The 12,408-nt window shown below is 59.4% G+C and overlaps 1 protein-coding gene across 1 annotated transcript; it reads right to left on the bottom strand.

Annotated features, from left to right (window-relative positions):
- Window positions 1–3,235: 3,235 nt before the first annotated feature.
- LOC121364414 (protein PET100 homolog, mitochondrial) lies at window positions 3,236–10,920 on the bottom strand. The gene is made up of 4 exons (XM_041487663.1): window positions 10,857–10,920; window positions 9,771–9,857; window positions 9,659–9,691; window positions 3,236–3,478 (listed from the first exon to the last, which is right to left on the bottom strand). The coding sequence occupies exons 1-4, from the start codon at window positions 10,881–10,883 to the stop codon at window positions 3,419–3,421; spliced, it is 207 nt and encodes a 68-aa protein (XP_041343597.1). The 5' UTR covers window positions 10,884–10,920; the 3' UTR covers window positions 3,236–3,418.
- Between the last annotated feature and the right edge of the window lie 1,488 nt (window positions 10,921–12,408).

The raw sequence follows: 12,408 nt of genomic DNA, 5'->3' as shown, positions 1-12,408 counted from the left end.
GGGGTTTAGGGAGAGTCTGAGGGGGTTTAGGGGGGTCTCAGGGGTTTAGGGAAGGTATAAAGGGGTTGAGGGTGGGTCTGAGGGGGGTTAAGGAGGTCTGAGGGGGTTTGGGGTGGGTAGGAAGGGGTCTGGGGAGGGTCTGAGGGGGTTTAGGGTCAGTCCGAAGGGGTTAAGGGTTGGTCTCAGGTTGGGGGGCTCTGAGGGGTCCCGGGGTGTCGCTCGAGGGGCTCTGAGGGGAGCAGCGCTCGGGGGATGCGGGAACGCGCACGGGGGGAGCGGGGGCGGCGCGGAGGGGCTGAAGGCACGGCGGGGGCGCTCCCGGTGCCCTCGGGGTGGGGAGGGACCCCCGGGACCCCCCAAAACCCGCCCGGGACCCCCGGGACCGACCTGAGAGCCTCCGGCTGCTCCGCGCGACACCGCCGTGAAACCGCCGTAAAGCGCGACACCGCCGGGAAACCGCCGGGAAACGGCCGTAAAGCGCGCGCGGGGGCGGGGCCTGCGGCGAGGGCGGGACTCTGGTCCTGAAGCCACGCCCCCTTCGCGAGGCCACGCCCCCCGGGGACGCGGGGGGACACTGGGGACATTGGGGACATCTGGTGACACCGTGGGCCCCCGCCCCTCCCCCCCGGACACCTGGGCCGCCAGCTGGGCTGGGGGAGGGGCGCGGCTCCGCAGTGACGTCATTGCGGGGGGAGGGGTGCGGGTACTCCCCCCCCCGGGGGACACCTGGGACAGGGGGGGACACAGAGGGACAGGGCCAGCCGTGGGGGCGGCGGGGGCACCGCCCGGGTCACTCGGGACACGCCCGGTGCCGACACAGGTGACACAAAGAGGGGACACAGAGGGGACACAGCGGGACAGGGGACCCTCGGGGTGTCCCCGGGGCCGGGGGACAGCGCTGTCCCCAAGCGCTGGGACAGGGACAGGGACACAGAGCAGAAAGCTGGAGGTGGCCCCGAGGAGGGGTGGGAGGTGTCCCACGCTGTCTGTGGGACAGTTTTACTGCTCAGGGCTGTGCTAATTAAAAGGAGCCTCGGCAGATGAACCTTGGACACCATGCTTAATTAAGACTATTTCAAAGGCAGAGACAGAGAGGACAGAGGGGACAGAGGGGGGATACAGGGAGGACATGGGGGTGGGCACCGGGGACAACGAGGGGACACCGGGGGGGGACACGAGATGCCCATAGTGACCCGAGGGTGCCCAAGGCGCCCGTGGGTGACACAGGGGTGCACCGGTGACCCGAGGGTGCCGAAGGTGCCCGTGGTGACCCAGGGGTGTCCCTGGGATGCCCCAGGGGTGTCCCCAAGGTGGCCGTGGGTGCCACTGGTGCCCCCGGGGTGTCCCTGGTGACTGGGGTGTCCCCGGGATGTCCCCGAGGTGCCCATGTGTGCCCCTGGTGACCCCGAGGTGCCCCTGGTGACCCGGCTGTCCCTGTCCCCGAGCTGCTGGTGGGGTGTTCCTGGTGACCTGCTGTCCCATGGGGTGTCCCTGGTGACCCCCGAGGTGTCTCTGCTGTCTCTGCTGTCCCATGGGTGTCTCTGCTGTCCCTGCTGTCCCCGCTGTCCCTGGTGACCCCCGAGGTGTCCCTGCTGTCCCATGGGTGTCCCTGCTGTCCCCGCTGTCCCTGGTGACCCTCTGTCCCATGGGGTGTCCCCGCTGTCCCTGGTGTCCTTGCTGTCCCTGGTGACCCCCGAGGTGTCCCTGGTGTCCATGCTGTCCCATGGCGTGTCCCTGCTGTCCCTGGTGTCCCATGGGGTGTCCCTGCTGTCCCTGCTGTCCCCCGAGGTGTCCCTGGTGTCCCTGGTGACCCCCGAGGTGTCCCTGCTGTCCCATGGGTGTCCCTGCTGTCCCCGCTGTCCCTGGTGACCCTCTGTCCCATGGGGTGTCCCCGCTGTCCCCGCTGTCCCTGGTGACCGCTGTCCCCGCAGGAGGAGGGGGCTCGCAGCCGCCCCCCGAGCTGGCCTCGCTGCTGGACATGGTGGCGAGCTCGCAGGGCCGCAGGATGGACGAGCAGCGGCTGCCCGTGCCCAGGCTGCCCGGCTTCGGCTCGGGGGGCGCGCAGGTGGGCACGGGGGGGGGCAGCGAGGGCACGTGTCCCTTGTGCCACCACCGCGGGCACAGCTGTGGCCACATGTGGCCATCAACGGTGACAGCGAGTGACAGCGGCTGCTGTCCCCTCTGTCACCAACACGGCCACAGCGAGTGACACTGGCTGTTGTCACTGTCACCAACACGGCCACAGCGAGTGACAGCAGCTGCTGTCCCCTCTGTCACCAACACAGTGACAGCGTGACACCAGCTGCTGCCGCTGTCCCCTCTGTCACCAACGCTGTCACAGTGACGCCATCGGCCGTTGTCACTTGTCCCCTCTGTCACCAACACAGCCACGGTGACAGCACCAGGTCGTGCCCACAGTGACACAGTGCTGCCACGTGTCCTTCTGTCACCAATGCCACCACAGTGATGGCACCAGCACGCTGCCAGGTGTCCCTTTTGTCACCAACGCCGCCACAGTGACGCCATCGATGCCATGGGGTGCTGCCACTGTCCCCTTTGCCACCATCACAGTCACAGTGATGCCATCAGGTGCTGTCACTGTCCCCTCTGTCACCAGCACGGGTGGCACTGCTGTCATGGTGTGCCCACGGTGACAGGGCAGTGCCAGGCGTGTCCTGTGTCACCGCCAGGGCCACGGTGCTGCTGTCACAGCATGGCCACGTTGAGCCAGCGGAGTGTCCCCTCTGTCACCGTGTCCCTGCTGTCACTGCCATGTCCCCTCTGCCAATGCTGTGTCCCTGCTGTCACCCCCATGTCCCCTCTGTCACTGCCATGTCCCTGCTGTCACCGTGTCCCCGCTGTCACTGCCATGTCCCCTCTGTCACTGCCGTGTCCCCTCTGTCACTGCCGTGTCCCCGCTGTCACTGTGTCCCCTCTGTCACCACCGTGTCCCGTGGGTGGCCGTGTCCCTGGTGTCACTGCCATGTCTCCTCTGTCACCGGGTGTCCCTGCTGTCCCCGCTGTCCCTGGTGACCCTCTGTCCCATGGGGTGTCCCTGCCGTGTCCCCTCTGTCACCGTGTCCCCTCTGCCAGCACCGTGTCCCCTCTGTCACCACCATGTCCCACAGGTGGCCATGTGTCCCCAGTGTCACTGCCATGTCTCCTCTGCCACCGCCATGTCCCACGGTGGCCGTGTGTCCCTGCTGTCACCGCCATGTCCCCTGGTGGCCGTGTGTCCCCAGTGTCACTGCCATGTCTCCTCTGCCACCGCCATGTCCCACGGTGGCCGTGTGTCCCTGCTGTCACCGCCATGTCCCACGGTGGCCGTGTGTCTCTGGTGTCACTGCCATGTTCCTGCTGTCACCGCCGTGTCCCCTGGTGGCCGTGTGTCCCACAGTGCCGTGTCCCCGCTGTCCCCTCACGCCTGGGTCCCCTTCCTCTCCCGCAGCCGCTGCTTCAGCTCAGCCATGGCCTGGCGCTGTGGGGACAGGGACAGTGAGGGGACAGGGACAGGGAGGGGACAGGGACAGTGAGGGGAGAGGGACAGAGAAACAGGGACAAGGACATTGTGGGGATTAGAAGTGCTGGTTTTTTACCTCGTTAGAGCTGCATGTCCGTGGCGCATTATCTCGTGTCCTGCAGCGATATCTGGCAGCCGCCGTGTGCGGGACAGCCCTGGGTGAGGTCGTGTCGCTTCCCCCCTCCCTGTTTTGGCATGAGCAGTTTGGCATTTTGCCCACAGCTCTTGTGGTCATGGCAAGCCCTGTGGGTTTCACGGAGGATTCTCTGGTTTTGGACCTCTGGAAGGGTCTCCTGGAGCGGAAACGAGTTTTCCGTTTCCTGGAGCGATTTTGAAAGGTTATTTCTGTGGGCCAGACAGCAAGGGTTTTTTCCAAGCCCTGTGGAGGCGCTCTCCAGGGAGGTGTGTCTCTCATGGGAGGCCATCTCATGGCAGCGCTTTTTGATGACTGCACCGTAGACACGAGATCACTGCTGGTGCGGTGGAAAAAGTTTGACGCGATTTGGCGGGGGTCTGGATTTTGTAGCTCTGAGTTCCCTGGGGGACCCTTCCGTCTCGGACGTGGACGCGGGGGAATTTGAATTTCTGTATGAAGCAGAACTCTTCCCTCTCCCCCGGGATGGTGAGCTGGAAGATGGCTCCGTCTCGGACGGTGACGTTTGTCCCCCGGGGTGGATCGAGCTCCCAGATGTTGAGAGTTTTTTGCAGGACAATGGACACGTACAGCAGATGCACAATCCAGCCTTCATAGAAACTGAGTAAGGTCACCATGCCCTTGAAGGACACGAAAGGAGAAGAACATGCTCAGAAGCAGACAGTTCAGGATGCAGAGGCAGACAAGAAAACCACAGCGAGACGCCTGAAGAAGGAAGACTAAAATTAACTGATATATTAAAATGCATGCGTAAGAAGGATTTAACCAATCATGTATTAGCTTGAGGCGTGAACAACAGAAAACAGTGTAAGTATAGCTTGCTTTTTGTAATAAATCAGCTTCACTTGATCATATTGATCATGGTGTGATGTCCCGTTAATGATCCTCCCAATACCCAGCCAGCAGGTTCCGAGCAGCCAGAGAACGGGCAGAGCCATGGAGGCAGCGGGGCAGGAGGGAACCGCCTTCTCTTTGTGCCTTCCCGGCGCTCAGGGACGACGGGGATCCTCTGGATCAGCCTCCGCCTCGGTTTGAGTCTGATTCGGCGACAACGCTTTGTCCAAATCGCGGCGTTTCCATGAAATATCCCCTAGGATCAACGGGAGCGGGTTTGTCTGCTTCTGAGCTGGTCTTGTCTTCTGGCAGAGCTGCGTCCCCCGTTTCTGAGTCTACGCAGCCTGCCGGGCACGTGCAGGCGGTGGGAGCCATGCTGATGCTGCAGCGGGCGCGGGGTCGGGTGGTGTTGAGCTGCCTCCCGTCAGCCATCTGCTGCTGTCCCTGCGGGGCCCACGGGACGGGACTTGGCAGGCCCAGGGAGTTGCCAGGCTTTCCCTGTGCTCAGGGGTGTTACTCATAACGCCCATCAACCTTTACCGTTTAAAGCTGCGAAGGAACTCCATGATGTGGTTGTGCAACATGGTCTGGGGTCTGCTGAAGGCTGAAGGTCGCTGCTTCGAGCGATTGCTGCTGATGCGCTGACACCTCACAACATCCGTGCTATGGCACACGTTATTTTTCCACCCGCGGAATTCGACGTTTTAGAGTCTCAATGGGCTCGGTTAGCAGCCAGGGCAGTGGAGCAGAACGCAATGCTGGGTCTGCAGGATCCCAGGCGTGCCATTGGCACTGATGTGCTGCTGGGCACAGACAATTATGCTGATCCTCAGGGGCAGGCTGGCTTCGATCCCCTCGTGCCTGACCAGTGCCAGACAACAGGCATGGCAGCGTTGGTTCAGACCATAGAACTGGCTGCTCCGAGGCAGCCGTTTGCGCCTGTTGTTGTCCAGGGGGCTGATGAGCCTTCCATGACAGTTGCAGGGAGGCTGACAGCCTCTGTAGAGAATCAGGTGGCAGATCCTGAGGCAAGGAGACTTGTGATTACGAACCTTGCGAGGTGTAACTGCAATGATGACTGTAAGAGGATCATAGAGGCTCTTCCTGGTGACCCTACTGTCCCCCAGATGGCAGTGGCCTGTGCAAACTTAGGCCCCTCAGGTCATAAGATGGCTGCCTTGGCTATTGCTATGCAGCCGGTCTGGGCAGTGTCACAGGGCAGGCAGTGACCGCAGGGGAATGCTCAGGCCAGCAAGAAACAGGGAAAGGAGACACAGAAGGTCACAACTCCCTTGTTTTTGTGTGGTCGGTGTGGAAGGCCAAACCATATGGCAAATGTCTTAGACTCTTGCCAAATGCACAAGGTTCCCCTGGATGCCTTTGGTCCCTTGGGTGAGGGCATGAGTGCTCTCCTGATCGGAAATGTAGTGCCACCCTTCAGGGCATCATTGTGCACCGGGGGCTCATTGATGCAGACTTCACAGGGCAGATTTGTGCCGTGGTCTCCATACTCACCACTCCGTCACTATCCCGGAAGGGACACGGATTGCTCAACTTGTGCCCTTTAAGTCTTCTGCTCACAGGACAGCTGACTGGACATGTGGAGCTGGCAGCTTTGGATCCTCTGGGCCCCCTCAAGTTCACCGGATGCTGTGTACCCTGTCCATCCCTGCTGTGACACTGTTGGAGATCCATCTTCGTGGGCTTCTGGACAGCGGCATGGATGTCACAGTTCTCTCCCTTGCCACCTGGCCCCCAGAGTGGCCCCTGAATCCTGGAGACGCCTGTCACGGGACTGGGGGGAACAGCGCGGTGTTACGTGAGCCAGCGGCAGAGACAAATAACAGCGAACCCCCACAGGTCCTCATCATGGATCTCAAGGATTTTTTTTTTACAATTCCTTTGCATCCTGATGACAGACTGAAATTTGCCTTCTTGGTGCCAGCAATTAATAACGCTGAGCCCGCGCAGCTCAATGGTATCAATGATATCAATGATATCAATGATATCAATGGCAAGTTTTGCCCCAAGGAATGCGAAATTCTCCTGCCAAATGCCAATGGTATGTAGCCCGTGCCTTGTCTGGGGTTTGCAAGCAGTTTCCTGATGCCCATCCGTATCGTTATATGGATGACATTTTGGTGGCTGCGTCCACCCAGGACAAGCTGCTGAGGATCCAGCCTCAGTTGCTCGATGCTTTGCATTCTCATGGGCTGCAGGTGGCTCCAGAAAAGGTTCAACAACAGCCTCCTTGGAAGTATCTGGGGGTCAAAATTCTGGAGCGGACAATCCAACACCAGGAGGTGCAATTTGTGCATTCTGTGAAGACACTGAATGATGCCCAGAAATTGGTAGGTGTCGTCACTTGGTTACATCCGTACTTGGGACTGACCGACGCACAACTGTCTCCTCTGTTTGATTTGCTGAAAGGAGAATCTAAAGTCACCTTGAACACTGAGGCACGTCAGGTGCTGGAGGTGGTTCAGAGAGCTGTTTCTGCTTGCCAGGTTTATCGCATTGATTCCTCCGTTGATGTCACTGTGTTCATCGCCGCTCCAGATTCGCATCCCACAGGCATCGTTGGCCAACGGAGTGACAAATGGTCCCATTCCTTGCACATCTTGGAATGGGTTTCCTGCCCCATCAGCCGCAGAAGACGGCAATTGTTTGAGCTAATTGCTCACTTGATAATCAAATGCCGGCAATGGTGTTTGCAATTGATGGCTGCGGATCCTGCAAAGATCATACTCCTGGTACAGAGGGAGGATTTTGACTGGAGCTTTGCGAACAGTGTGTCCCTGCAGAGTGCTCTGGAAAACTTTTCAGGGCAGATCACTTATCATCTACCCAGCCACATGTACTGCATATGGCAAAATTCACACAAATCTATTTGTGGCCCAAAAATAGTCAGGAATCCATGCAAGGACCCACCGCCTTCACTGATGGTTCGGGGAAAACAGGGAAGGCCACTGCTACTTGGAGGGATGGATCTGAGTGGCAGGTCCTGGAAGGTCATGAGGATGGGTCAGCCCAATTGGTTGAAATGTAAGCTGCTGTCATGGCATTTGAGAAATTTTCCCAGGAACCTTTCAATTTGGTCATGGATTCTGCCTATATGGCCGACATCGCACAGCGGTTGGGTCATTCGGTTTTGAAGGAGGTCAGTAACCCTGCCTTGTTTCATTTACTGAAGACCTCGTGGTGTGCCACTCAGGCCCAGGTTCATCCGTTCTACGCTCTGCACATGAGCAGCCACACCAATTTGCCAAGATTTCTAGTGGAAGGCAACGCGAGGGCTGACAAGCCGGCCAACCCAGCGTGGGTAGCGCCTCAGCCTGACACGCTGGCGCAGGCCGAGGCATCGCGTGGGTTTTTCCACCACAACGCACATACCTTGCAGAAGCAGTTTCAGCTGACGCCAACTGAAGCTTGTGACATTGCCGAGCCGTGTGACGACTGCCTTTGCTGGCAGGGGAAAACTCCAGAGACCTCAGGGCCTTGGAGCTTTGGCAGACCGATGTCACCCAGATTGCCGAGTCTGGTCGGCTCAAGTATGTGCATGTCACGGCGGACACGTTCTCCTCTGCGATGTGGGCTTCTGCTCACACTGGAGAGAAGGCCCGTGATGTCTGTGCCCACTGGAGGCAGGCCTTTGCTGTTCTGGGCATACCTTCTGCTGTCAAAACCAACAGTGGTCCTGCTTGCACATCGCAGAAGGTGCGGCAGCTCCTGCAGTTGTGGGGTGTCTCACACAAGTTTGGTATCCGTCACTCTCTGACTGGTCAAGCGATTGTAGAACGCACTCACGGTACTCTGGAGCGGGTTCTTCAAAAACAAAAACGGGGAATGCAGGGTGAAACCCCGCACAGTCGGTCGGCAAAAGCTTTGTACACCATCTATCATGTTATGGTGACACAGAACTCAAACAACCCTGTCGTTCTGCATCACCGTCCCTCGATGCAGGCTGGGACGAGGCACATCAGCCTCGGGCGAAAGTTTGGGTCTGGAATTTGGTCACCGAACAGTGGGAAGGTCCCTATGACCTTATCGCTTCGGGTGTGGGTATGCTTGTGTGTCCACAGATTCTGGGGTACGCTGGGTACCTTCGACGTGTGTTTGTGACCACAGAGACAGAATCTGGCCAACAGGCAAAATGGAAACTGTGACCAACATGAAAGACATCAGGTGGGTAAATCATTGACTCGTGACTCGGATCCAGACGATGCGAGTGATCACCCCAATGATTCCTCCTCAAATGGACACTGAACCTTGTTCATTTTTCTTTTTTCTCGTAGTTTTTTTCTTTCTTTTTTCTTTTTTTTAAAACAGGAAAGGGTAAGATGTGGCCCTGCTGTTTTAAGTTTTCCAGGTTTTTCTGAGGTTTACGTTCCTGTAACGAACTTTTTCACACAGGTATGCTTGTGTGTCCACAGATTCTGGGGTACGCTGGGTACCTTCGACGTGTGTTTGTGACCACACAGAATCTGGCCAACAGGCAAAATGGAAACTGTGACCAACATGAAAGACATCAGGTGGGTAAATCATTGACTCGTGACTCGGATCCAGACGATGCGAGTGATCACCCCAATGATTCCTCCTCAAATGGACACTGAACCTTGTTCATTTTTCTTTTTTCTCGTCATTTTTTTCTTTCTTTTTTCTTTTTTTTTAAACAGGAAAGGGTAAGATGTGGCCGTGCTGTTTTAAATTTTCCAGGTTTTCTGAGGTTTAGGTTCCTGTAACGAACTTTCTCACATGCTTTACGTAAATGATTTATGGTTTTGCATTGTTTTACGGACAAAGAGAAATCTGATGGACTGTTGGTTTGTCCAGTGTCATTGGAGAGGTGGCACTGTCACCCTCCAATCCACTGTCACTTTTGGAAGTCTACAAATGTTGGAGTCAGAAATTAAAAGTGCTGGTTTTTTTACCTCGTTAGAGCTGCGTGTCCGTGGCGTGTTATTTCGTGTCCTACAGCGACACAGGGACATTGTGGGGACACCAGGGGGACACTGAGGACAGCAAGGGGACATCGGGGACACTGCTGACACTGCCAGGGCAGGGCTGGACATGTTGGGGACACTGCAAAGAGACCTTGGGGACAGTAGGGGGTCCTGGGGACACACTGGGGACATTGAGCGGGGTCTCACCCGTTCCGGGGTGTCCGGCGGGAAAATCTCCCTCTGCAAAGAGAGTGCGTCAGGGGAGGGGACAGCAGGGACATTGAGGTGTCCCCAGGTGTCCCCAGGTGTCCCCGCCCACCTTGCGGTCGATCACGTGACGCTGGAAGAGCTCGGCCTGGTTGGAGACCCAGAACACGGCCACGGGGAAGGACAGGTACAGGCACACCTGGGACAGGGACACCTGTGTGTCCCCTGTGTCACCTCCCCTGTCACCTCTGTGTCCCCCATTCCCGTTCCCCCATTCCCATCCCTTGTTCCTGTTCCTGTTCCCGCCCCCCCGCTCCGTTACTCCCCCATTCCCACTACTTCCCCCATTCCCATCCCTTGTTCCTGTTCCTGTTCCCGCCCCCCCGCTCTGTTACCCCCCCCATTCCCATTATCCCGTTCCTGCTCCCATTCCCGTTATACCCTCTGCATTCCCATTATCCCAGTCCTGTTCCCATTCCCGTTATACCCTCCGCATTCCCATTATCCCATTCCTGTTCCCATTCCCGTTATACCCTCCCTATTCCCATTATCCCAGTCCTGTTCCTATTCCCGTTATCCCATTCCCGTTCCCCCCCGTTCCCATTCCCCCATTCCCACTATCCCCTCGTTCCCGTTCCCATTCCCATTATCCCCTCCCTATTCCCGTTATCCCATTCTCATTCCCATTCCCCCATTCCCATTATCACCTCGTTCCCGTTCCCATTCCTGTTCCCCCATTCCTGTTCCTGTTATCCCCTCATTCCCATTCCCATTCCCCCATTCCTGTTCCTATCGTTATCTCATTATCCTGTTATCCCATTCCCGTTCCCATTTCCCCATTCCCGTTATCCCCCATTCCCGTTCCTTCCCCCCATTCCCGTTCCCGTTCCCATTATCCAATTTCCATTATCCCATTCCCATCCCCAATATCCCATTCCCATTCCTATTATCCCACCCCCATTCCCATTCCCATTCCCATGATCCCGTTCCCATTCCCATTATCCCATTACCCTGGTCCCATTCCCATCCCCATTCCAATTATCCCGTTCCCATTATCCCGTTCCCATTCCCATTATCCCATCCCCATCCCCAATATCCCATTCCCATTCCCGTTCCCATTCCCATTATCCCACCCCCATTCCCATCCCCATTCCAATTATCCCGTTCTCCCTCCGTTCCCGTTCCCGCCCCCTCGCACCCTCAGGATCTCCAGCTTCACCCCCATGGCTCCTCCAGGCCCCCCGCGCTTCCGGCTCCGCCAACCCCGCAACACCGCGCCCGCCCATTGGTCGCACCTCCAGCACCGCCGCATTCTATTGTCTGAGAGCTGCGCTGAGGGGGCGGAGCAAAAGAGCGATTTGACCAATGAGCAGGGAGCGCGGGAAGGACGGAAGTGGAGGCGCCGGAAGTGCTGGCGGCGCGCCGGAAGTGAGCGAGCGCGCGGAGAAATGGCGGCGGCCGAGTCGGAGATGGCAGCGCGGGAGGAGCCGCCGGGAGCGGCCCCGGGAGCGGGGCCCGGCCCGGAGCAGCAGCCGGGAGCGGTGGCGGAGCCCGGAGTGATGGAGGAACCCGGAGCGATGGCGGAGCCGGCGCCGGGACCCGCGGGGGAAGCGGTGGCGGATCCCGGAGCGGGGCCGGGCCCGGAGCGGCCCGAGCTGTGCTTCGTGAGTGCGGGGCTGGCCCCTATGGCAGCGCGGGAGGAGCCGCCGGGAGCGGCCCCGGGAGCGGGGCCCGGCCCGGAGCAGCAGCCGGGAGCGGTGGCGGAGCCCGGAGCGATGGAGGAACCCGGAGCGATGGCGGAGCCGGCGCCGGGACCCGCGGGGGAAGCGGTGGCGGATCCCGGAGCGGGGCCGGGCCCGGAGCGGCCCGAGCTGTGCTTCGTGAGTGCGGGACTGGCCCCTCCTGTCCCCTGCTGTCCCCTGCTGTCCCCTCCTGTCCCCTCCTGGCCCCATCCCTGTCCCCTCCTGTCCCCTCCTGGTCGCGGGGGAAGCGGTGGCGGATCCCGGAGCGGGGCCGGGCCCGGAGCGGCCCGAGCTGTGCTTCGTGAGTGCGGGACTGGCCCCTCCTGTCCCCTGCTGTCCCCTCCTGTCCCCTCCTGTCCCCTGCTGGCCCCATCCCTGTCCCCTCCTGTCCCCATCCCTGTCCCCTCCAGTGTCCCTGTCCCCATCCCATGTCTGTGTCCCTGTTCCCTCTCCTGTCCCCATGTCCCCATCCCTTGTCCCCGTGTCCCCGTCCCATATCCCTGTCCCCTCTCATGTCCCAGTGTCCCCGTGTCCCTGTCCCCTGCTGTCCCCATTCCCTCTCCAGGCCATTTGTCCCCAGCATTTCCCACGTTTGTGTCCCCCTTGTCCCCACCCCTGTCCCCGTGTCCCTGTGCCACCCTGTCCCTGTCACCCCCAGCTCTGTCACCTCCTGCTGTGCTCTGTGTCCCTGTCCTGTCTCTGTCCCCTCTCTGTCCCTGTCACCGCTGGGTTCTGTCCTGTCCCCTCCCCCCATCCTGCTCCCTTTGTCCCCCCCTGCTGTCCCTTACTGTCCCCTGCTGTCCCCCGAGCCCAGGAGGAAGTGCCCTGTGCCGTGTGTCCCCTGTCCTTGTCCCTGTCCCCATCCCTGTCCCTGTGTCCCTCCAGGAGGATGAGGAGGAGCTGTCCCCTGTCCCCAGAGGTGTCCCCTGAGTGTCCCCAGTGTCCCCAATGTCCCCTGTGCAGGAGGAAGAGGAGATGCAGCACGAGGAGGAGCTCCTCCGTAACCCC

The sequence above is a fragment of the Pyrgilauda ruficollis genome, unplaced genomic scaffold, assembly GCF_017590135.1.
Source record: "Pyrgilauda ruficollis isolate IOZ18807 unplaced genomic scaffold, ASM1759013v1 scaffold825, whole genome shotgun sequence".
NCBI lineage: Eukaryota > Metazoa > Chordata > Aves > Passeriformes > Passeridae > Pyrgilauda > Pyrgilauda ruficollis.
This window is presented reverse-complemented; position numbering and strand designations above follow the sequence as displayed.

Coding starts and splice junctions, on each gene's coding strand:
- LOC121364414 (XM_041487663.1), bottom strand. CDS start 10,883: ATGGGGGTGAAGCTGGAGATCCTGAGG. Junction 9,858..10,856: donor TGAAGCTGGAGATCCTGAGG/GTGCGAGGGGGC, acceptor TCCCTGTCCCAG/GTGTGCCTGTACCTGTCCTT. Junction 3,479..9,658: donor CGCCGGACACCCCGGAACGG/GTGAGACCCCGC, acceptor CTGTCCCCACAG/CGCCAGGCCATGGCTGAGCT.